Source organism: Polyodon spathula, chromosome 19 (genome assembly GCF_017654505.1).
Source record: "Polyodon spathula isolate WHYD16114869_AA chromosome 19, ASM1765450v1, whole genome shotgun sequence".
Classification (NCBI taxonomy): domain Eukaryota; kingdom Metazoa; phylum Chordata; class Actinopteri; order Acipenseriformes; family Polyodontidae; genus Polyodon; species Polyodon spathula.
The window spans coordinates 22,180,352-22,206,848 of NC_054552.1; the positions used below are offsets into that span (position 1 = coordinate 22,180,352).

Below are 26,497 nucleotides of genomic sequence, written 5' to 3' on the forward strand. Positions count from 1 at the left end.
TGGCTTTTACTTCTGCAAAGGCACTTTGTTTGCAAAAACGGGACTATTTAACACTTTTAGTGTTTCTGACTGGGACAAAAAAACCTAAAAACCTGGATCATCCCGTTTTTTGCGGTACGTCTGGTCCCGGATAAGCGTTTAATGCGATGTAGTTATTCTGCAGTGCCATAAAACAAACAATATATTATTATATAAAATAATTCAGTAAATTCTGGCGAGGTATAGGCTAAATAATGACCTAATTATCTGGAATTATTATTATTATTATTATAATAATAATAATAATAATAATAATAATAAACTTCTCATGAATCACCTTGACAACATGAAGACTACAGAAACCACGCCCAAGCGAACAACCCGGAAGTGTTCCTAGGCGGGTGGTGCTGGATCAGCACTTCCGGGACTGCAGGAGCCTTTCACAGCTCCGAAGAGAAGCAAGGAAAAAGGGGTACAAAGCTGTCGGATAAAATATAAAGCTTTAACACGTCCAGACTTGTCGATACCATCCACTGGACCGAGATCGCTATTAGAACCTGCGGGATTGAACACAACCAACACAGAGTAAAGGTGAGTCCAGCTTTTGTTCCTTTTCGTGGTTTTTTTCTTTAATAGAAAGACTATTGGTTGAATCAGTCACCAGGAAATATATTTAAATAATATTGTCGGTGCTGTGAGAGACGAGGATATGGGACCATGCCCTTTGTGAAGTTTTACTGCAGATCATTAGGATAAAAACAATGAAGTAATTCAAGATGCATATATGTTCTCCTTTTGTTTAAAATAAACGTTTAAGGGAAATATCAATAATTTTGGCTGTACGTTACAAAATATTCTTATATAGAAAGCGACGGTTACATCGATTTGTGTTTGTCAGTGTGCTCCTTGTTTCATTCTTTTTTCCGTGTAGTTACTTTTGTTGGAACAACAACGAAACGCGTATTTCACGGAAATTTGACATATCACTTGGGCTGCTGCTTCTGTATTTGGAGTTTTATTTAAGACACACTATCTTGTGGGTAACTGGGGTTGTTGAAACGTTATTTATTTATTTAGATTTTCCGAAAAAAGGGGGGTTAGAAAGGGTGGTGATGTTGGGTTGTGTGTGTGTGTGTGTGTGTGTGTGTGTGTGTGTGCATATATATATATAATATATATATATATATAATATATATAGATATATATATATATATAATATAATATAAATCAGAGCCAAAACCAAAACCCTTAATTGTTGCCTTCTTGCCCTGCGCTTTCTGTGAGTGCGCAGTGAGAACTAAATTAAGGGTGGGTTAATTCTAGTGATTTCTTGACTCCTAGTCTGTCCCTGCTAGGATTGTACATATAGTGTAAAATACATAACTACGGTTAAGGTCAGATTAAATGTCTTTCTATTTCTTTTTATAGGCTTGTTGGTTATTGTTAGTACAGTATGCATTATGAAATATTGTAAATATGAAAATATCAGACAGTGTTATAAGTTATTATCTAGCTGACAAAAGCGAAACTCTAAGCATTAATGTAGCCTAGTTTTTAAATGTATTTAATTTCTAATAATGGCTAGGGAAAACACGTATAATGTTAAAGTACTAAAAACTTTTTTTTTTTTTTTACTTCTTGGACACCAGCAATTATGCCTTTATTAATGTTGCACCGTCTCGCCATTGGCTCCATGGTTATATTGAGGATGGACCGCTGATGCAGTTTGTGTGTTGTGAATGTTTGCGTGACGAATATACCTACCGATACATTGTCACCTCTCCAGGTTATCTTTGGACATTTCTTTACACCTTGCCTCTCTTCCCTAAACACATAGTTTTACATATTCCAGTAGTTACCTTGTAAACGGATGAGAATGTTGGAAAAAGAACAATACAATTTGGGTAAACCGAAGTCCCACATTTTAATTATTATGAGCTTAAATGTCATTACTGAATATCCTCACACAGGGGAGGGTGCAGCTAGAACTGTGGGCATACTGTAAATAAACAAGGTATTTTTGATAAACTACTGGAATATGCTAAACATTGCAGTCATGTATTAAACCAACCACAAGTACTGTGTTGGTGTGAGATGCATGAGGAACACTTCCGGTTTAAAGATGATGGGTTATTCAATAACAATGCTAGACACAATTTAGTCAGACGTATACAATATTGCAACATGAATTCAGTTAAATTCAGCCTTAGGATCGTAAGCAGGTTTCTCTTGTACCCTGTTCATAAACATAGGCAGCTTTCCTAGCTGCAGAAAGCAAACACTGTACCCCTGTTTGAGATTATCAAAATATTTCCCTAAAACCTGTAGAGAGAGGTTTTGACTTACATTTTCAGCTTTGTGAACTGCATTGGCAATACCTCTGCAAGACAGCAATAAATTTTTGCTTGCTTTAGTGTTTCACAGTGACATACAGTACTCTGTTAAGTGCAGCCTGTTGGACAAAGAAGCATTCTCGTAAAGACTAAGTGCTGGTTCAGGAAAAAATACATTGCACTGTTCATAAACTTTGTTGTTCCTTTAATGGGCAGCCACCATGATATTGCTGATTTTTAAAGCAAAACGGTATTTTTAAAAAGTATGTAAGAACTATAGAATCTTTACTCTTGAGATCACTGTGACGCCCCGGTCATATTTGTTATCTTTCATACACCTGCTAACCAAGCATCATCTTTGAAGTCAGTCAGATTTGATGTGTGACTGAAACGGCATTGATTTTCCTTCATGCACTCGTCAGAGAAAAATTAGATTGTAGGTGTTAAGAGTAAAACTGGAAATCAAACTATGTGTAAATGCTAACAATGCTGTAATGTATGTAACTGTGTCTCCTAACCCCCTCCTGTCTCCTGCTTTAAGTGACAGATCTGCTCAGCTATTGCTTTCCTTGCCATTGTTACCTGGCTGTCTTCCAGCCTATCCAATTGTGATGGAACTTGGGAAGGATATAAGGAAGTGCCTGCCCTCAGTAGGCCATGTGTCACACACACTTGCTGTCTACTGTCATGGTGATCTACTCTTTCATGATTCTGATGGCTCTGTTTACAGCCATGGTAAGGGATGTAAGCTAACAACATACTGGTTGTATAGCCCCCAGCTTGGCAGTAAATAGCAGAGTTTGGTTTAACAGATTAATGGTACCTGATTATTAAATATTTAATATCCAAGTATGTCCAGATGAAGATAGGACTTTTCATACACTGACATACAAGTACACCAGCTACCGTGTCATTATCGTTTACTTCTGGTTGTAGTCTTGCGAGAGGAAGTCTGCCTCAGAATTCCTCTTGAGAACACTGGCTTCCAGTAATGTGTCTCCTGAACATTGGTCAGTTTCCTCTGTAAACACACAGCGCGCTGCAGAAGTCTCCTTCATGCTTGTCTGCTGGATTGCTGGTCAAGGTTGCTATCTTGCCAAACAGGCCTAGGCCAGTTTTGTTAACTTTTGCATGGGATTGGGAACACAGGAGAGGTTTGGCTGCCATGCCCTAGGCCAGCAGACCAGCTATTGCTGTATGTCTTTATGCAGGTAGTTTTTAACTATTCAGTATGGGCTGTGTTTGACTATTACTACCAGTCACTCGGCTCAACAGATCTCCGATCAACCTGTCCTGTGTTGTGGAAATAGCTTTTTAAGTTATTGAGATGAACAGATCTGAACAATATTGTATAACACCTGAATAGAAGAGGAACACTTGTCTAGTGACCACTAAGAATCCTGGTATATAGCCTACTCCCCATCCCAAGTCACCTAGACCTAATAGGGTTGACTCTTTCATGCACTAGGCATGCTGGGACACATTTTCACACTTTCTGTGCATAATCACATATTTATTTTCATGTTTTCTGGCATGCTTGTGTAACTGACTCATCGTTGTTTGTTTGAATTTGTATGTACACTACAGTAAGCTTGAGTAAACTAATATATAAATTTTAGTCCTAGCATTTAAGTCCTAGCTGACCTTTTTAAAAACAAAAAAAACAGTGTGAGTAAGTATGTGTTGTTACCAAACAGCCGCACATGATTCCTCAAGGAATTGTCAGTGCAGCTTATAAATTGTGGGCTGCTGCAGGGTTTGAAACAAAACTGCCTGAAATATTTGTGTAGGGTGAAAATTGAGAGGTTACAACAAATCAACATTTTTTTTTTTTTTTTTTTATTATAGCCTGGTGTTTGAATGACCTGGGAGTCGGTGCTCCATTATGCATTTATTTATTTACAGTGCTTTTTATACAAAAGTGTCACAAAGCACTGTACAGTGCATAGCAGAAAAAAAGAACAAACCACAATAATTTGTATAGAATGTCATGCATACAGCTGCAACAATCAGAATATTTAAATAAAATATTTACAGTATACACGTAATACAAAAGCAGTAATTTTAAAGTTACATTAAAACCCACTAAAATAAGAAAGCCATTTTATAAAAGTGCATTTTTAGTCTTCACTTGAAAACTGTAACAGTCCCAGCTTCCCTGACAAACAAAGGCAGAGCATTCCATAATTTAGGAGCGCTACAAGAAAAAGCCCTCCTTCCTATGTTGCTTTTGTTGACCGTAGGGGTCAGTAATGCCTGCAAATAACTAGGTGCTAATCCGTTCATGGCCTTGTAAGTTAACAGCAAAATCTTAAAAATCAGTCCTATACTGAACGTAAAGGCCAAAAGATAATGCGAGTCTCAAATGACAGGCTCGCATTATCTTTTGGCCAAACTCTTAATTTCTAGTTTAAGTTTTGATGAGAGACTGCAAGGGTCGAGCTCATGTAGTCCCGCATTTCCTTTTAGTTGGTTCTGTGATCCCCCTAGCATAACCTAGCATTTTATCTGAATTCAATATTCGAAAATTCTGTGACTTCCAATGCTTGATGTCTGTAAGGCAAGTAGATGATAACACCCAGGCAGAAGAAATTCCTGGCTTTAGGAACACATATAGCTGGGTGTTAGTGTAGCAATGAAAATTCACTCTGTATCTGTGGATATTGTCACCCAACGGTAGCATATATAATGAAACAACAAGGTACCTAGAATGGAGCCCTGTGGAACACCACAGACAACTTCCGATAACGACAATTTTACCTCCCCAATAGAGGTGAACTGAAATCTATCAGAAAAATAAGATTTGAACCAGGACAGGACAAGGCCAGACAGTGCCACTGTGCTTTCAAGACAAATCAGTAGGATAGAATGGTCTCCAGTGTCAAAGGCAACACGTGGATCTAGAAGTAAAATTGATGGAAAGCCTGAGTCAGAGCTTATCAGCAGATCATTCACAACTCTAACAAGGGCTGTCTCGTGCTATGTGCAGCATAAAAACCAGGCTGAAACCTCTCGAATATACCATTAAGAGTTGGAATTTTTTGTAATTGAATTGCAACAACTCTCGCTAGAACCTTATCTAAGAATGGCAGGTTGGAGATTGCCCTATAGTTATTGAAGACTTTAAGGTCCAAATTGTGTTTAAGCATAGGCTTTACCACAGCTACCTTAAGTGCTGTGGAATAGGATCAAGAGAGCATGTAGTAGCTCTCATATGTTGAACTAGCTCTGTCAGTTCCTGTAAGGCAATGGAAGAAAAAAAACCCATAATAGCCTTAATAGGTGTAGTTGATAAAATTGTGCTGGGGTCCTCCTTAACAGGAGTCTGCCGAATCTCATTTCTGATGTATAGAATTTTATTTTTAAAGAAATGTAAGAAGTCATTGCAGCTGTGAGAGGCTCCAGTGTCAAGGGTAGGATTCTGTAGGGTAGCAAAAAGAAATGTAGCATTGTGTTTTTTTTTTATTTGTTTCAATTAAACTAGAATAATATGATCTAGCCAATGCCAGAACCTTCCTATATTTAACCAAATGGCCCTTCCATGCAGAGTAATGAACATGCAATTTAGATTCCTGCCATCTCCGGTCTATTTTACGACCTTCATATTTCATCTTACGAGTTGCATCATTGAACCACAGTGAGCCTTTTTTTAAAAAAGCACTACAGTATCTAAGATACCAGTCAAAGTGGTAGTGTAGGTACCAACTTAATGGTCTTTTCCATTAAGTTGGTTTATAATCTGAAGTGCTTTTTTAGATTTCTTATATTTCACCTTTCATAGTGGACCACCATCACAAAGCGCTTTACAGAGGTAGGCTGTGAACGGTGCATTATATGCAGAGTCACTTACAATAGGACATTGATTTAACATCTCATCCGCAGGATGGAGTACAAGGAGGTTAAGTGACTTGCTCAGGGTCACACAGTGAGTCAGTCAGTGACCATCAATGGCAGAGGTGGGATTTTTTTTTTTTTTTTTTTGATTGTGAAAACTTTAGCACATTAAAGTTGGTATTAACTTTATCACTGGTTCCTTTCTGGTCTCAGCTTTATTTTTCACTATTTTAAAGATATTTTTCAAGTTCTGCCCTGGTATCACTTCCTGTGCTGAAGATCAGCTGCTGTTCGCTGTGTTCTCAGCTTCCCTCCGTCTTCATTGTTGTGATTCATGCTTAATGCCTTGTGTGTGTGGGGTGCCTCTCTCAGGTTTATCAATTTGGGCATCTAGAGCAATTCTCTTGACAACTGCAAGAGATTTAACAATAAAGGAAGACCACCAGAGCTCATGTTATAGTAATAAATAGCAGTTTGTTTTAATGCAGTTTGTTGTTCACACTTCACTGACAACTAACCAGATGTAATTGTCAACCCCTCAATGAACCCAAATAAGCCCATGTTCTTCCCTACTCATATTAAATATATCTTTTTAATGTTGACAGCGAAGAGCCGATCGCTTCTCTCATAATAGAAGTAGCTTGCAGAGCTTGTAAACGGATTAGGATGTGTTTCATGTTGTCAGCGTTACTTTGATTATGATTAACAAGCGTCTGCTGCAACTAGCAAATTAACTACAGAACAAGAACCTGTATCTCTCATACAATACAAGAAAATATTTAACCTAGCCACAGCTGGCTTTTTGTCTAATGCCTTGAGCATTGTGAATTTTCATATTGGTTATAGCTTAACCTGATAATGAAAGAAAGTTATGCAACACCCAATGCACCTGTGTGAAAAAGTAATCTCCCCCTTACTCAATAACTGGTTACTCCAGCAGCAATAACTGCAACCAAACGTTTCCTGTAGTTATCTCTCACAGCACTATGGAGGAATTTTGGCCCACTCCTTCATGCAGAACTGCTTCAACTTGGCGACATTTGTGGGTTTTCGAGCATAAACTGCTCCTTTCAGGTTCTGCCACAATATCTCAATGGGGTTTAGGTCTGGACTAGGTCATTCCATAACTTTAAATTTCTTGTTCTTCAGCCATTCTGATGTAGACTTGCTTGTGTGTTTCGGATCATTGTCTTGCTGCATGACCCAGCTGCACTTCAGCTTCAGCTCGCGGACGGATGACTTGACATTCTCCTTTAGAATTCTTTGATATAGAGCAGAATTCATGGTTCCTTCAATGATGGCAAGTCGCCCAGGTCCTGATGCAGCAAAGCATCCCCAAATCATGACACTGCCACCACCATGCTTGACCGTTGGTGTGAGGTTCTTGCTGTGGAATGCAGTGTTTGGTTTTCGCCAGACATAACGGGGCCCAAGTTGGCCAAAAAGTTCCACTTTTGACTCATCTCTCCATAGAACATTGTTTCAGAACGCTTGAGGATCATCCAGGTGCTTTTTGGCAAACTTTAGACAAACATTCATGTTCTTCTTAGTGAGCTGTGGTTTCCACCTTGCTACTCTGCCATGAATCCCATTTTTGCTCAGTGTCTTTCTGATGGTGGAGTCATGAACACTGACCTTAGCCGAGGTGAGAGAGGCCTGCAGATCCCTAGATGTTGTTCTACGGTTCTTTGTGACTTCCTGGACGATTTTATGCCTTGCTCTTGGAGAGATTTTTGCAGGACGGCCACTCCAGGGAAGACTCACTACTGTCCCAAACTTTCTCCATTTGGACAATATGGCTCTGACGTTTGATGGAGCCCCAGAGCCTTAAAATGGCTTTGTAACCTTTTCCAAACTGATAGGCATCAACAACTTTTTTCCGGAGGTCTTCAGAAATTTCTTTTGATCGTGGCATGATGTACCTCAAGAACCTGTGTGCTGACAACTTCACTCTGATGTTAAGGGCCAAAGTTAGTCAGATTTATATTGGGCAGGGCTGGCCCAAATCAGGCCTGATTGGTAACCAAAGTATTCAAACAGCTGACCCTAACTAACCCTTTTAATTGGGTTGAGTTAACTAGGGGGGCAATAACTTTTTCACACCTGAAGATTGCATGTTTGATTACCTTGCACACCAAACAAATGAAAGAAGCACCAAACTTTGGTTTTATTTTTTTCTCTGACTCCAACAAAAAGATCTGACCAAATTCAATGTGAAAAATGTGCAAAAATGCAGAAAATCAGACAGGGGGCAAACACTTTTTCACGGCACTGTACATATCTGTTTTTACTTATGTAAAGGACTGCTTCAGTTGTGCTAGTGGATATTGTTTAGTGCATGCTATTGAGTTTCAGAATCTGTTTGTGTTTCACTCTTTTCATATACAGCACTATAGATAATGGTGCCCATGGACTTTGAAACTTTGTTTCTCCTTCAAGCACGTATACCTTGCAAAGTAATTAAGAAATGATTGTCTGATATTAATTCTGCCATGCATGATGCCCAATATAATCTTGTTTGTTTCATGCAAAAGTATCTCTCAACTTAATTTTCATCTAATTAGTGACTTAGATTAATAAAGCACAGAGCTAACTGGTAGTGATAGGGTGCAGCATTCAAAGTGTCCCCTTCACCAACTTCCTTGTTGCAAATGAGTCCAGGACACATGTGGTGTACAGGGTAAGTCATACAGTCAGAGAAACGCATGTTTGCATGTAAAGAGGCAACGGCCTGGGTTGTGGAATCGGAGGATGCCCACTGACCTTCAGTTCTCTTGAACTGTTGTAGGGTTTGCTGCAGTAAGAAAACAGTTAGACGTTCTAAATTGGGCATACTGAAATTAACAAACAACAAGCATACCAAACAAACAGACAAAAAAAAAAAAACACTGTGCTGGGCAGATTGACCTATAGTGAACAAACCATTTTAACTAGGAATAGAATAGCTTAACAATATTCTTTGAGGGGAAAAAAAAAATCTGTCGAAGTAATTCTTAAACAAGGGAAGGAAAATAAACACAGTTGACTTTTTTTTTTTTCATGAATATTAAACTGTGCTACATGCATGAAATGAATGCACAGCAATGTTCTTCGCATACAGGGGCTATCAATTAACAGCCTACACTTTTGTGAGAGAATGAACTAACACCTTCTTGCATGCAAAGGTTTTGCGCAACACCTACTTCTACCATTAATTTCACTGTGCTGACACCACATGAACTAAGCTGTATAATTCACTGTATGGCTCTAGTCAGTATTGACAAATGAAATTGAAAGCTTGTGTTCAGATGTAAGCCTATTTATTCTTGCTTCACGGTTGTATAAATACAGAAATAAATGCTGTGTTGCCTATTGTGTTTTCCAAAAAGCATACAAATTAAGGAAGTTATATTTGTAACCGTTCAGACAAATGGTGCATTCTTGGATCTAGAATATTGTGTAGCAAATTGATCTTCAGGTCTGTTTCTCAGAAGAATAGCTAGATTGTTCACTTAGGCTTCTGAAATGTCATAATATACTGTGTTGGCATGCTGTGGGAATATATCTGTTGCTAGCCTGTGAAGATGGTTGTAAATCAACCATGCCAGTAAATCCACGGTGCACAGTCAACCTGGGTACCCTGTCATAAAACCGCCATACGTTCAGGTCTGCAGATTGCACGGAAGTAATTTTCTAAAAATAGCTTTCAGGGCATTGAACTGAGATTTCAAATAGTTCTGCGAATGGTTAACATGCATTTATTCGAGAGACTGCAGGGATTCCAGTACCAAAGAATTGAAAATCTCTACTCAGTCACTGGCTTGCTGTGTGACATTGGCAAAGTCCCAAGACCCGTCCTTGTGTCTCAGTCCCTTCCAGCTGCAACACTGAAAGCGTGGCCTCTATTCCATAAGAACCAAACCGGCAGTGAACTGGAGATCTGTGTAGGAATCAGATACAGGGGAATAAGGTGGGATACTGCAGCAATGCTAAATGTCATGATGCCACTGAAAATATTGGCTATGGCATTAGATTCATACAATGCTACCATTAGAAAAAAAAAAAAAGTAGTTTTAAAGGACTGTGGACTTTATCACCCAGAACGCACTTGGAGCAAAAAGAGGAAACTGCAGTGTGTGTGTATTTATTTGTTGTTGAGACAAGGACAGAGTGGATTGCCTGCTGTAAGTCTTAGGATTTTTTAACCTTCTGTATAAAACCCAGGTCCGGTGGCACTGTTTGTACATACTTAGAATTTGCTGTTTTTGCTTTAGCTGGATCATGCCTCTGTGTTTGGCTCACGGGTAAACTACATCCTGAACGCTAATGTTTTAACGTTTCTAACGGAAACAAAACAGAAAACACATTCCCCTTTGTAATTCACTGACAAAGTTAGAAACATTGCAGGTTGTTTGAGCTGGATACCACTGTCCTTGAGACTCGGACAGCTTTCGGGTATTAAAAACTGAAATACCAGCTGTCAATCATAAATTCTGAATTAAGACTTGAAGTCAAGTAAACTGAGGTCAAACACATTTAAATGTCTAGTGCCTTCAGCAGTGTGGAAAGAAATGTTTCCTATTTGATGTGGTTGAAGTTTTGCATTTTGATTTGAGTTCCTGGTGACCCTTGCAAACGTGGTGGCTTATAGGGCCAGATTCATTGCAACCGATTACTAAACCACCGCTAGAGGCTTTCCCAGCTGGCATAAAATTCAGTGTTTGACAACCTAAATGGCAGCTGCAGTGTTTCTAATACTTTATTGGGTTGGGCTGTAAGATGGGTCTTTGAGACTGAAATTAACTTCAAGGGCACCAGCTACATATAGAGGAAACCTTATTCTGTATACAGTTTTTAAAAAAAAGTATATACAGCTTTAATATAGAGAACCTAATATTTCTAGCATGGGTTACCTAGCCTTTACTGTCTGCTTTCCAAGTTAGTTGCTACATTTGTATTAGCTGGCAGTTTGCTTTTCAAATCAATTGCCACGCTTGGTTTTCAGGCTTGTCTTCTGTAAGCAGATAACTATGCAGCAGAGCCCCTATGAGTGTCTTTAATTGGTTCCACTACGTGTTTGTTTCTGTGGCTGTCCAGCACTGCCATTGAATTCTCCACACTCTTTGTGGGCCCCAGATACCTTTCAGATTTCTCTGAATCCCTTTCTTGTCATATACAAAACAGTTTTAAACTATGTCTGATCCATTTAGTAACGGGTACAGAATAGCACATACGACAATCTTCAGGGAAGTTTGTGTTATATATAAAGAGGACTGTATTGTAGCCAGATCATTTTTATTACCGATGACTTTTTTGCTTACAGCTTCACTGGACCAAATTCTGCGGAGGTCTTTCCTTCGTTTGTGGTTAATACAGAAACCATAAGTGATGGTGGGGGGGAAGGAGTTCCAAGGTAGTCGTTGTAGACATGAACTCATCTCCCCATATGTTGTGAAGCTTGCTAAAATACCCGTTTTGATTACCTCCATTTTTCTGGAGGGTGACCGTGACAGAATTATTTCAGGGCCTTTCCACCAAAAAACAGTTGACGCAAGCCTCAGCTGCAATGGGTCTAGAAGCCACCTTTGGTTCCCTTGAGCTGGAATGCTTAGCAAGTAGCTGCAGGAGCAGGGCTGGCGATATTAACTTAAGCAGCATGTGTTTGGTATTGTATGGTTAAACTCCATCAGTTAAATCTTGGTGAATAACTTTAATCAAATGTAATCGATGCATAACATCTCCATATTGTTACTCTCCATACTCTCCATGTCTCCATAGTGTCATTTCTGTACACATTTCACACTCACCCCTGAGCCTGACCAACCATTTATAATTTTTACCCCCCCAAAAAAATCCCATCTACACAAACGGCAATGCTAAAATTATATATATATATATAAAGTTATTAAAACGGTAAGGTATCAGTTTCTGCAAATACATAAAGGATTATCATTGTTCACACTAGTAGAAATTCTTTTTTTTTTTTTGTGCCCCCGTTGTTTGCCGCCATTGGCAGCTCCCTATGTCACCTTACCCCTAACGCCGGGCCTGTGAAGGAGCATACAGTGTCTATACCTATAGGAAGTATTCACCCCCTTGGACGTTTTCACAGTTTGTTGTGTTGCAACCTGAAATCTTGATGCATTTAAATGGGATTTGCTTTTTTCCTTTTGATTTACACAACCTACTTAACACTTTCAATGTGTGAAAAAACACACCAATTAAAAATAATAACCTGAAAAGTTTTCATTAGATAAGTATTCAACCCCTTTGCTATGACACCTAAATAACAGTAGGTTACTCACACAGTAGGTTAAGTGGAGTCCATCTGCGTGCAATAAAAGTGGTTTACATGATTTCAGATTAAATACACCTGTCTCTATAAGGTCCCACAGTGGGTAGTGCATTCAAAGCAAAGATACTACCATGAAGACCAAGGAGCTTTCAAAACAACTCCGAGATAAAGTTGTGGAAAGGCACAGATCAGGGGAGGGGTATAAAGATTTCAGAGGCATTGAATATCTTAGTGCAGGCCATCCTCCCAAACTGAGCAGCTGGGTAAGAAGGGCATTAGTCAGAGAAGCCACCAACAGGCCAATGACAACTCTGAAGACCTACAGCGTTCCATGGCTGAGATGGGAGAAACTGTCCATGTGTCAATAATAGCTGAGGTACTCTACAAATCTGGCCTGTATGGAAGATTGGCAAGAAGGAAGTCAAAAAAGCCCATGTAAAATCCTGCTTGGAATTTGCAAAAAGGCATGTGGGAGACTCTGAAAAGATGTGGCAAAGTATTCTGTGGTCCAATGAAACAAAAGTTGAACTATTTGGCCTAAGTGCAAAGCCACTTTATTAGGACCTGTGCCTACTGTAATATCTGAGGAGTGTGATGGTTAAGGAAGCCTAAAGTCTCTGTCATGCTCCAAAGACCATTTAACACAATTCTGTATGGGTGGATTATTCTCTTGAAAGTAGGCATTAAACAGAGAACTAATACTGTATAAGAAAAGGAAATGGTTAAAACAATTTCAAAATACATTAAAGGAAACCCAGCAACTCATGTAAAAAACCACTTTATTGATAAAAAAACAAAAGAAAGAAATTGTGCGTTTCGCACCTACAGTGCTAAACGGAAACGCATAGTTTTTTTAATGTTACCCTGAAGGTACACATGCAGCATTGTTGGATGTTTTAAATAAACTACCAAAACCAATAGCGTGAATAGGTGTGTGCTTATCCTAGAGTGGTCTTTCATAAAGTTAATTGGCACTGAAAAAGTTGATTTGCTGGGGTGACCTTCAATGTGATTCTAGTCTTGGCAGTTTTGAAAATCACATTTGAGTGTAAAAAGAAAGACTGAGACCATGGGTGTATTCTTTGAAAGGATGATTGTCTTTTTAGGGGTACTAAGATATTTAGTAAGCAAAGGAACAGTGTGGGGGGGAAAAATGGGCAACCAATAACTCCATTCTTTCTGTGGTTTATTCTTCGTTTCCAGTACTGAGTAATATCATGTCTAGTATTCCACCTACGTGAATACAGTTCAGAGGCTAAAACTGATTCGTGCCTGCAGCATGATGGTGAAATGTGCTTGGCACCAGATACTTACACAACCCATATTAATAACCGTCAGTCTGGTTCTGTTTCTGCATCCCTTAGCAGCAGTGATGGTATTTCTCAGTGTTGACTCAAAAGAAATATCTAGAGGTCCTGAAGTTGCACTGATGGCTTGGATGCACCCGCTGTCCCGCAGCCTACATCGGGAAAGATCAGATTTCAAACTGCCACACACAGGTTATGCATGTCAATGAGTGGTGAGACACCAGGTCAGGAACCAGACCAGCAGCAATATGTGAAATGTGCATTAATACAAAACCAAAGTAAGAAAAATAACAAATGGCAAATTAAGGGAGATGTCCAGCTTCTCCGCCCTTTTGCAAAGCTCTGTACTGGTGAGTTCCTTGCAGATACCCAACTTTCTCTCTTCAAAAGATTCTGCCAGTCTCTTGAATACAACTGCTAATCATGTCAGTGAGTAAATTGACCTCTTCTCTAGAAAATTAGGTGCAGGGTCTTTCCACCCCCTCGGGCAAAAATTCATGAAAAATTTGACCTCTGTATTGTTCTGCAGTGGCTGGCTAGCAAAAGCACAGCCGCTTGGATTGCAGGGCGAGAACAGAAATTGAAGTGTGGTTCAAATTCTGTTCGCAAAACATTGTCTGTCTTGGCGGAGGGGCCACAGGGAGTGTGCATTGGCCTTTGCAGTGTCGCTGGGTTAGGGTGTGAAAACAGCCAAAGATTGTGCATCACAGTCCAGATGGAGACTTCCCAGGCTGGGGTCTTTCCTCCAGAGTTCCATAGCCTGGTAACAGCCATTGCTTAGATTAGATTGACAATGGGATTGAAGGTCAACAATTTATATTCAGTCCTCATGATCAGTAGGTTGCAGTGGTGAGTGGTCATTACAAATAGTAGAAAAAATGAGGGATGTTTGACATTACAGGTTTCAACAACATGACCTTGACCTTAACCACTGGCTTGATATCTGTTAAAAAAAATCTTATCAAAGATAGACAAGACAAATAGTATCTTAAATATAAAAGCTATAGTTAGTTTAGTCATGACAGGGTCTATATCAAATAATATCAGTCAGTTTGTTATTGATTGATACTCAAGTGTGTAAACAAGGGAAACTGGAAAATCAGTGTTTTGTGTTGAGTAATTAACACGTTTTTATTCCATTTAATACCTAACAACACATTTTCTAAAGGTAAATACGAGTTTTGGCACACCCTTAGTAACAAATGTATTTTTATGGAATGGCCCCAATTATTAATGTTCAAGCAAAGTTTAATCAAATTTGGACTAAAGATGTTGCACTCATTGGCACAGACAATCCTTGTTGTCTCCAAGGTGCACTTGTCCCTTCTGTGTGTCTTTTCAGTATTGCTACTATTGCCTGGCCAATGCAAATACGACGCAGCTACCTGTAGTGTAACTGTTTTAGACACACCTGGAATTGATTGAATTCTTTCCCTAAGGAAAGGATCCATACAGGATTAGCGAGGCTCGCCCAGGCATGGAGACTGTAGCAGAGACTGCCTTGCTGTGCTAGTTAAAACGAGCCAGATCAGTCAGAAGACAGACAACAAGTTTGTATGGATGAATACAATTCATTATTCTGTTACTCCAAAAAGATGCTCAGTCATATGATTTATCTTGAACGTTTCAATAAAACACTTCAAATAATTCAGATACCTCTGAGTTCCCAAGGATGATAAAAAAAATGTTTAATGTTTCTTTCCAGATAATGCAAAATACTTGTATTCAAAGCCCCTTTTGTCTGTCACAAGAAACTTTCTCAAACATTAGACCCCATACATTTGTTTGTAGGTTGTCTCCATGTGCACATAACTATTTTATAAATTATGGTTACAGGTTATTTTTTTTAAACATCAAATATAGAGTTGAATGCACTGACATCAACATCAGTTATTCAAGCACTTTACAATAGCTTGTGAAACGGTGTATCAGAAAGGATAGCTCTCAGTTCTACGTCAGTTGCATGTTCATCAAAAACGAATGCAATGTGTAACCCATACTGATCTTGGGCATCAGTTGACTTGTCAGTGAGCACTGACAAGCAACCAACCTCTTTTACAATTCCGTAATCTCCTGCTTGTGATACTCGGCATCTTTAGGTAAGTATTCATGTCTCAGCTGGGCTGATGAAGGAATCACTCCAACATTTACTACATAACATTTGCTACATTACATAACTTTTGGTTGTGCAATTTTTTCAAGAGGGATATTTGCACAAACAAACACTTCTGTCAGGTCAAAATGTAATGTGTTTCATGCTTCATGGTTTTCAGTGGATTTTTAGAACATGGAAGTCAACTGTTTTTGTTTCTTTGCAAGTAAAGCAGTCGCAGTACTGCTCTTGATTTCCGCCTTTCTTTTTTGGGGAAGACTTAAATCTAAATGCCTCTCAACAACCGATTCTCGGTAGTGATCTACAGTAACGTTGCAGGATGTACAGAAGAGCTTACCTCCATCGCTGTGTAAAACTCCTGCTGTATACTACTCTGCTAGAGACACATGTTTAGCCTTTTTAGAGACTTCCATTTTCTTGTTTACAGTGTAGTATATTAATTTCCAATTATTCTATTCTGTACTGTTGTGTCATGGTCTAAAACTTTCATACTGATATCCCTGGTTGTATGTTACTGACTTCCTCCTTTCATTTTTTCTTTCTCCTTCCTTCCTTCCTTCCTTCCTTCCTTCCTTCCTCCCTTCCTCTCAGTCCGCAGTACTGAGCCGGTCTCGGATCACTCCTGAACTTTGCCAGGCCCTGCAGGCAGCTGGCTTCTAAATATAGAAGCTGGTAGCCAGTAACTGTAACCGTGGAAAAAAAAAAAACAGGTCCTGTTGCATTTTTTCCCGTTGAAACGACCTGCCGCTCTTCCTGAGCAGCAGCTAAACCTTTTAAACACTTCAATTATGTATGAGCCTCCCTTGGTAAAGTGGTGGTGAGGCTGACGTTTTGTTTATGCTTTCAGGCCTTGAGGCTTTTGGAAGTAGACTTGGTTTATTTACTGTGATTGAGCTGTGAGGCGCTCAGTTCTTCTGTTCTTCACAATTGGGACCTTTTGATGGAATTAGATTGGGGCTGTTTTCAAAAAAGCCTACATTGTCTGATTGTCCACTTCTTGTTCAGCTGCCTTCAACTTCAGTGTTTATGGGCTTTTTAATGTGAAGCACTAGTTTATTCCCATTCTCCCTTTTACGCACAATTGCTTGTTAGTGTTGCAGACTTTAATAGCTGACAGGAGTATACAATTACATCAAAAATACGTTTGGATGATTATTATTATTATTATTATTATTATTATTATTGTAACATTGCTTAATACAAGACAGACAACTTTTTACTTTAGAACTGTGCTTTATGTTCTATGACCAGGATAACATCTGTACCCAGGATCAGATGTATATTGTAATTTTGATTTTATAATATTAGAATATAATGTGCCTTCCAATTTTCTATTTGTGGTATACTGAATTTGTATGGATTTTAAATTCTGCATACTCCCTGCACTTCAGTTTGTGAAATACTAGTTGTAACATAAAATCCATATAAATGTATGGCAAATGTCCTCTTATCATCTGTAGTTATGAATTTGGACACACTGCAGTTATTTTTGACTCCTCCATAGCACTGAAATTTAATTTGGTTGAGTGAGGCTGTAGGTTTCTAGGTGTTTAGTGTTGCAAATTGTCTGACCAAAAAAATAGTAGTTTCTATGCTGATCAAGGCATAAATACATAAATGAGACAGTTTTGCTGCGGGCATATTCAATTCATCTTGCTGTTGCAGAACTGTTACAAAAAGATGCATGTAGGAGCTCATAAATAAAACTCCTTTGTTATTTCTTTGAATGGTTTTACCATTGATTTAGGTTTTCTTTTTAGCACAGTGGTAAATGCTTCATTACTATTACCCTAAGTCCTGTGTATGTAAAGCATTGCATCGAGAAAGAACAGAAAATATAATAGATATGTTGCTGGGGCTTTTCTGGAGGTTATACCACAACATAACCGTGGGACTAACATCTTTCTTGACCAGCACATTTTCAATCCAATTGAGCGTGTGGGAAGAACTTTGAACATTCAAGGTCGCAATCTCTTGTGCACCTCCATTAACCCAATGCAGAGGGACAACCCACAATTTCTACCACAAGTCTACACCACACCGACTCTAGGTTGTCATTGTGGCAAAATGACATAGTAATGGCATGCAGGAAGTATATTAGATGGAGGGGAAGACGAGTGAGCTTGTCAGTGATTATAAACACACCCTCAATTTTGGTCATGATTTATTTCGAAGCTGAATAGTTAGCTTTCATTTATTAAGGAAGGACCAAGAAGCTGATCTGGGTTTGTGTGGTTCATTGGTTGACTTTTCCACAGGGAATCAATTCTATCACATTAGTTTGGTTGAGTGAAACTACTTGGTGGGAAGCAAAAAATGTAGTTTATTTTGTTTGCTGAATGACCGTGCAATCCTTTCTAGTCCTAGAATATATGTTTTGGTGGGGGTGAAGCTTGTGTGCCTTCAGCTAAAAGAACTTTTGGGGAATGTAAACAAACTTGTGTAGATCTGCTTTATTTTTGACTCTGCAGACTGAATTATAATAGGGGGGCAATGTAGTAAACTGACACCAAGGAATTACTTGGTGCATCCTCAGACAGGATTGTGGGACTCTTTAAAAAGCATGTGTTTTGTGCAGACTTCAGTCTTGTCCCCTGCAACTTCCTGCCAAGGTTATCGCATTAAGGAAAGGAGAAGAAATCAATATGATGCATGTTTTATAAGATGATAAAACCAGCAGTAATACAGTTGTTGGGTGTGTTCTCCCCCCCATCCCCCCCCCCAGTCGCTAGTTGGTACGATATCTAATTGACAGGTTTGGATTATTCACCTCCATGTGTAAATATTCCCAGCACTTGTTTTTGCAGGCACCCTATTTCACAAAGAGTTTGTGCTATTCACCATGAAAGCTGTTGTATTAATGATAAATCTCTTCTGGGTTTTAAATACACGTCTTGAAACTTTGCACCCGGTCTTGGATTTCACAGCTACCTTCAATTCAGTAGATTATTGAAATAATCAGGAAAAAGGGTGGTGATGAAATACATTGTCCCTCCCTTTTAAGTCCTATTAGTAAACCTACAGTCAAGGTACAAATGCTGTTCATAGTCTAGAGTTTAAAATCAAGCCTACATGTTTATCATTGTCTAAAATATGCAAGCCAAATATAGGTGACAGTCTTACTGTTTACATAGTAGCAAGTGTACAGTGTACTATTTGCCAGTTTATTTCATGTTCAGTATTTCTTCACATTCTTTTCCCTATAGAATGAAATGCCAGTCAGTTTCAGTCCTTTATAAAAAGTGATGGATGGCTTTTTATGATGGCTTTTCTGATTTTCTTACATATGTTACAAATAAGTTTAGGAAATTAACGGAACCCTCCGTCCTTGCTACTGTACAGACCCCAAGTGTGATTTATTCATGCTGGGATTATTCAGCTTGGGTTTATCGGGCGCCTGACTGCCCATTTCAGTAATGCACCAAAACAAGGGACGTGGGTGCAGGGCTAGTGTGAGTTTCTAGTAGGATCTGCCTACTATGTGTGCAATAGGAACAGATTGGAGTCATGCTGTGGTTTCTCCTTACTGTTCCTGCTAATGGAAACTGATCTTCATGAATCAATGCAGTTTGACCAGTTGCTTCACTCTGGTTCAGATTGGTTTTCATTTCCATCTTAGAATTTCCACAGTTCCATAGTGTAATCAGTGACGGCCAAAGTGACCTTGATTTTTGGTCTAAACATTGTGGGGAGTTGTGTCTGTAATCTGTTTGAGAACAGATAGATTGGAATTGTGGTGAGGAATCTTTGAACGCCATGCTGGCACCTGTTTCCTCTACTAGAGCAGAGCTGTGCCTGCTCATTAATCACTGCTTATGTAGATGCCCTGTCTACATTCTAATGCCACACTTGTAGTATATAACATCTTATAGAGCTGAATACTTGACTAATTGCTCATCAGGTGATTAAGTAATGGTGAAGCGGGCAGTTTCAGATAGACTGAAGTGCAGTCCATTAATGCAAAATGCAGTTTTAAAATATAGTGCACAAAGAGCAAAGCCTGACCACCTTTATTTATTTATTTATTTATTTATTTATTTTATTACCTGAACTATAGTGGTTGATTTTGTCTAAATTAGTAGTTGGTCAACCCCTAATATGGAAAAGCACTTCTTCAATTGTTACGAAACTTGTTTTGGACCTTATCACAAATTATTGAGCGTGTTAGTCTGGGACTGTAGGAAGACATTTGTCAATCTTTGTCTCTGTCAAACTGTTGACAAGTGCAAACAGAAAATGTCTTCCTGGTCTGCGTATTCATATAACTAAAAACTTTAACTTTGTTTCAGCTATGACTGGGTTTGTCACTTCTGCTCATTCCAAAACTGGAATTGCTAGCTTTATCTTACAGTAGTAATGATAGACACAATTAAAAAGCCCGGTCGTTGAGGCGTGTATTGGGATTTATTTTAGTTCAAATTTTTACTTTGGTTAAACTTCTGAATTTGAGAGATGTTTCATTTTGGGCGTTCTGTTTTATACTGTCTTCAGATTTTAGAAATGTGGTAAACTTTTTGAAAATGTATTGTAATGTCAATCTAATTAATCAGTTTTTTGGCAGTTGGGTCCTGCTTTTGTGCGAAATGGAGTTTAACCCAAATGCAAAAAATCAGTTCGGGGAGGTAGGGATCAAGTGTTAGTGGCTGATATAAAAACTCTTAATTTGTGAGACACACTGCTGTGTTGCTTGGAGCTCTTTGCAAACCAAGAGCTGCTGTGAGTGTGCTTGATGTCTGTGGCCTGCAGGGCTGTTTGCACCGCTGTACAGGAAGGCATGTGAGGCAACGAGACAATACACATCCTCTGGGCAGCTGCTTTTTCAGCTTGGTCTGAGTTCCCCAGCAGAGACTGAGGGGATTCCGGCAATGTAGACAGTGCAGCCACTCTCCCTGCTGTATCACACTTGCAGACACCACATTAGTATTCTTGTCTTTGCTGTATGTGTTTTAAGGTGGTTAACATTCCATGTTGGAAAATATATGATCTCTTTTAAGAATACAAACATTAGGTCATGTAACTTAGCGATCTGAAGTAGAGTAGAAAAGATACTGGAAAATTGCAACACTGAACCGGGGGCACTGTCTGTAGCTTTAATGTTATTGGAAGGATCCAGTTTTATCTAGACACTTTTGGATGTCCTTACCAAGTGTGTCAGTATTTGGGAATGTATGGAGGATGTGGCAAAGTGGTGAATACGTGCAGGTGAGAGCAGTGCAGAGCGGATTAATGACACAGACGAATGATTTACAGGTGCAAGGATGTTTATTAAATTATTGTAATTTCCAGAGCCTTATGGCAAACCTTCAAACAATAATAGTGTTGGAAGTGGTACAGCGGCGTGTATCACTTCTGATTATAATCCCACGGGTTTGACCCGTAACCCAAAGTCCGATTCTTTCACACAAAACAGACACAGTTCCGACAGTGCATGATTTTAGTGCTAGTGGTGCGAAAAGACAGTTCCTGTAGTGGAAAGATGAGTGGTGATGTCCGGGTTTTACGCTGGCCTGTGGCTGCAGCTCCGGATCGTGCTCAGTATTCTTGGTGAGAAACGACACACAAGACGAACAGTGTTATTACACAGACGAAACAGAACACTCGCGGTTTTTGGTACAAACAATATGGGCTCCTTCTAGGTTATTTGGCTTAACCATATGCAAAGGAACAGATCACTGAAGCTACGCCCCCCTATTTATTCCCTCGCCCATGACCCCTAGGTTAACGAGCGCATCTGCTCCTCCAATCCTCGGATGCCACGCCGTTTACCATCCGGGTCAGTGAGCTTGGATGCCGTAGTTCCCTACCTTTCCTAAATGGCCGACTTCCACCTACCCTAGAAATAAATTGTCTTGCCATTTGCTTAAGGCTCCTTCTTTCTAGTACCCTCACAGGTCGGGAAGGAGATCTAACACCAAGCATCATTTGATCTCTGTCACAAGGCATATGTCTTTTTTTACATGCCATTTTAGGTACTTTACTACTTGTAGGGCGGAGTACACTGTACAGCTATGGCCAAAAAGTTCTGCATCACCCCAAAGTGGAATGAAACCTGCTGAATGGTACGGTAACATGTTGAGTTACATGTACTTAATGAAAAATTGATGTGAAAAATGTGACCTTTCAAAATCTAACAAGATATTGTTTACTATTACGGCTTGCGATATCACTTTGTAGTTTCTTTGATTACATGATAAATAAAATATTTTTATTGTCTCAGTAAAATTCTAGGTAACTCAGATGTTTGGCCATAGCTGTATGTACTGTATATGACTGCTGTTTTAAAAGAAAGAACAGTACAATAAAAGGAGCTGTGTCCCAGACAGCAGGGGTGGAAGTAATGGTTTCTTTCCCCAGAAACCGAGGGCTTTACAACTCTGCACACACTCAAACATATTTAACAGCAACTCATAACTACCAACTACTCCATTCAACACCTTTCTTCCTATTTGCTCTTTGCTTTCTTATACATGTTTAATTGCAGGTGTTTTAAATAGAACATTTAAATGAAGTTATCCAGCTTCCTGGTACCTGATCACTTCCTGGCTTCTACTGTAATTCAAACTCTCTGGCAGTCTGTGGTGGTTGCAGTCCTGTCATGTCACTTCCAGCAAATGGAGCAGGATGCAGCTGTTTATCAGTAGTGTTGTATTTTGAAATATTTGCATATCCTGAATCAACATAAAAAAACAAGAAGATTCTCTGCACAATAAAGGGGTTAACAGTAGTGTTAAACACAAGAGGGAAGAAAACATGCCGACTGTAGCGCTCCTTTTGAAGAACACCTGCTGTAGAAGACAGTTTGTGTTTCGAGACAAATTCCTTAATGAGTTGTAAAAGAGAGTCTGCTAGTTTAAGGGACAGGTTTAACCTGAATTTAATTTAATTTTTCTAGTAGCTTTAAATAACCTTGCTCCAGCTGCTGCCTGGGGTAAAAGTAATGCAATTTGAGTTTTTTAAAAACCCTTTGTGCCTATTACTGTATGTACCCTAGTTTGTGGTGTGTGGGAGTAAGAAGGAAAGGGGGGCGGGGTGTGCCGACTCTCGTCGGCTTATTAAAAAATTAGCTCATTTTAAACCAAAGAGAATACAGTACAAGTCTTGCATTAATAAAGACAGGAATAGGGGTGTAGTACTGGGCTACTGTATACAGAAATATTTTGGGAAACTACATACTGTTGCTGCCACTGTATACTATGTGCAGTTACACATTTTCTTTCAAACAGAATCTTGAGGCTGGATGTCTTTATGGAAGTCTGAGCCAGCATGTGAACAGATATTAAGGATTATATTTACTTTTGTATTGCTGGAAATACACAGCTGTGCACTAGAGCTGATCTAGGCTGGGGTACATATGCCTGGTGCTGCTAGAACAGGAACCCTGAACTCTGGTGAAAGCAGCGTATCACCTCCTTTTAAGGTAATATTTGCTCACGATACAAACAATTAAGAATCCTTGCAAGCATAAGAGAAAGGAAGAAAATTCTAAAATGGAAAGGTACTCGGGTTCTTATGTTCCATTTCATTTCTTTAAACTTTAACACATTGATGTTTTCTTACCCATCTGAAAAGCCTCCATAACTTTATAAAGGAGTGCAAACTTCATTCGCTGCAGATGTAAACATTCGGTATATTGAAAAGACCAAAGAATGTTGACATTTTGAATATAAAATTGGTCTACACTGTATGCTCACTATGTAAACACCTATATTGACTTGCATATTTCTGAGCCTGGTTTTAGGATAAATTCTAAATATTTGGGATCCGGTCCCATGGGTTATGGAGTCAAAATCGTGGGGGTAAAAAAATAAAATACATAATGAATGTTTTTTAATACTTTGATAACATTTAAACTGTTGGTGCTACTAGTGCCTTTTCACTCCATGTGTTCTTTTTAGATGTCCTGTTGAAGCGTGTTTCTGCTCTAATTTCTGCTCTTTCTCTGCCACTGTGCTGTTTTCTCTGTTTCAGCCTGGTTGAGAGGGGTTTTGATACACAAAAGCACATACGTCATGTAAGGACATGGGGATAAAAATATCAAAACAATCAATAAATGCAATTGCTTTTATAAACCTGTCCAGTTCCAGTTTTAAATTGGATGTCTAGTTTGGATACGCACACACTAATCTCTCGCTCTCTCCTCTCCTCTCTCGGCTGTGCTATTCATTCAATTAAACTAAATGAATTAAATTATTCCAGCATTTACCCTTGCAAATCTTTCTGAGACTTGGCTTGTTTTCAGAAGTAGTCGAGCTGAACAGTTTGTATTGAAATTTACAGTGAAGTAAAAATGCAAGCTAATATAGAAGAAAATACAGCGTATGTCAAGTCCTGATCCCACCCTGTTTTTGATGACCATATGGTGTGATTTATATGTTTTCTTTGTATTTCAGATTTTAGCCGGTATCACTGTATAGTACAGTATTTTGTTTCAATAGAGTTATCGCATGCTCTGTGATTCCCATCTGTGCTGTTATTTGATTTGAGCAGTTCTGGGAATGCCTCGACATGTACACATGCAGAGGAGTACTTTAAGGCAGAAAGGACGGTATAAAAAAGCCCAGATAAACAGATATATTTTTTTGGCCACCTGAAAATGTCTAAAAATAAAATGGTATTATTAAAAGTAAATTCTGAAAAACAGAAGCCCTATCAAAGCCCTGTTCATAAGGCTTCAATCTAAAGTTCTGTAAATGATCAGTCACCCTTTTTCATGAGTCTTTTATATCTTACTGTCTGTCCCACACTCGCTTTTTGAACACAATTACTGTCTTGGTTGTCCTCCTATAGATGTTTAGGATTGCATTTGGCAGTAATTTTTCAGGTACCGTGTGATTGAGGACCCTCTCTACATGAGTACACGGGTTACATTTACAGACAGTCTATTACAGTGGTTACAATGCATCAAGATGCTATTATGAAAATTGAAAATCCATGCAAGATCCTCAATCAGACATTTTCAGTTTTCATTTGGTAAAATACAATTTTAGAATTGATTTTACTGTTTAAAATATGTAGGGCCTTAATCAAACCAGTGTAACAGTCCATTAGTACGTATTTGAGGAGCTATTAATATAAGGCATTATCTAAAATATTTGTGTGTGAGTGAAGACACAGTGTATATCTAAATGGATTGGTGTCTCATTTCATGATTTGCCTAGGGAGAGGGGAAATCCTGGATTAGTCTTCTGTGAGTGTTCATTGCGTGTATTGCACTCTCGCAACCTTAGGCCAAAGAGGTGGTGTGCTTTTACCTTTCGTTTTAGAGCTTCAATCAAAGACAGTAATCTATTTCCTGGTGCCGTGCCTGTACAGGCTTCATCTCTGATTACAACAACTTGTGTAACTGAAAGTGGTTTCTGGGTGTGGCCATTGACACATCGAGAAGAAGAATATTTAGCCCCTGTAACAAATATTTGATTCCATATCAAAAACCCTGTGGGTGTGTCTGCTTTTCCTAGAGTGTTTTGCCCACATTCTGTGACTGCAGCTCACTGCAACCTACTTTAACAGTACTGGCACCAGAAGGTGCTTTTCTATGTGCTGTGTCATGATGATCTTGTTTTTCTTGACACTGGCAGGAATGTGTGGTGTGTTAAATAGCCTTGACGTTTGTATTACATTGTTTTACTTTGCATGTAGAGCGTTTACTGATTGCCAAAGGCAGGGGTCAATTAGGCCTGGATTATGAAGTTAAGTTTGTGGTAACATCAATATTTTTTCCACCTGTGTTGCTGTATTCAGGGATTAGAATAAGACTCTCTATCAAAGAATATTTGTTTAAGTTTATGAATGGATATTCAAATATAAAAAAAACATGTTCAACCCAGGATTATTATTGGTCTGAAAAGTTGATACTTTTTATTAATTATTCAGATGCTAATTTTCAAAAGTCTCTTGTTCAGTTGGAAGTAGAAATTCAAAGAAACAGATGTTTATATTTGCATATCAGAAGAATCGTCAGGTTTTTAGCAACAATGCAATTGTGAAAGTACTGAAAAACCACATTCCATTCCTGTTTTAAAGACACTGTTGCCTTCTGTATTGCAGGTGGTAGGAGTGTTTCCCTTAAGAAGCCAATGTGGATCCCTGCGGCCGGCCCCGGCATTCTCTCATGGTGATGAAGTGACAGCATGCTGCAGTAAAGGGAGGCTGGCGCTGGCCCATGTGCACACTTGGAGCTCTGCTGCGCAAGTGACTACCTGCAGCTTTTAAAATTTGTATAGTTCTATATTTTTTATTTATTTATTTATTTTTTTAAATACTATTCTCGAGAGGGGGAGCTCAGGCTCAGACTCTGCCATTTTTGGCTGGCTGGCTAACTGGCTGGCAGGGACTGGGAGCTGGGAGGGTGAAGGACTTGCCTTGAATCATGGATCACCCGATCAGAGACAAGGAGACGGAGCGAGGGCAGAGAGCCAGCAAGGTGCTGCAGGGACGCAGCGGGCATCGGCCTTCCTGCTCCACCACTTCCTCTGGGGTCCTCATGGTGGGGCCCAACTTTAGAGTGGGCAAGAAGATCGGCTGCGGCAACTTTGGAGAACTCCGATTGGGTAAGGCGATAGATACAAGCCCTATTAGACCTCAACTCGGAGGGGATTCCTATACAATGCACTGTCAGATGAACAGTCATGGCAGCCTGGAACACACACCATGTTGA

At 39.2% G+C, this 26,497-nt stretch overlaps 1 protein-coding gene across 4 annotated transcripts in view; it reads left to right on the plus strand.

Annotated features, from left to right (window-relative positions):
- Nucleotides 1-406: 406 nt before the first annotated feature.
- LOC121294818 (casein kinase I) overlaps nucleotides 407-26,497 on the plus strand; it is a 71,955-nt gene continuing 45,864 nt past the window's right edge. For all 4 annotated transcript variants that reach the window (XM_041218925.1, XM_041218928.1, XM_041218927.1 and 1 more), the window contains exons 1-2: nucleotides 407-570; nucleotides 25,888-26,390. In XM_041218925.1, the coding sequence (XP_041074859.1) occupies nucleotides 26,210-26,390 (181 nt within the window). In that variant the 5' untranslated portion in view covers nucleotides 407-570; nucleotides 25,888-26,209. The remainder of the gene's footprint in view (nucleotides 571-25,887; nucleotides 26,391-26,497) is intronic.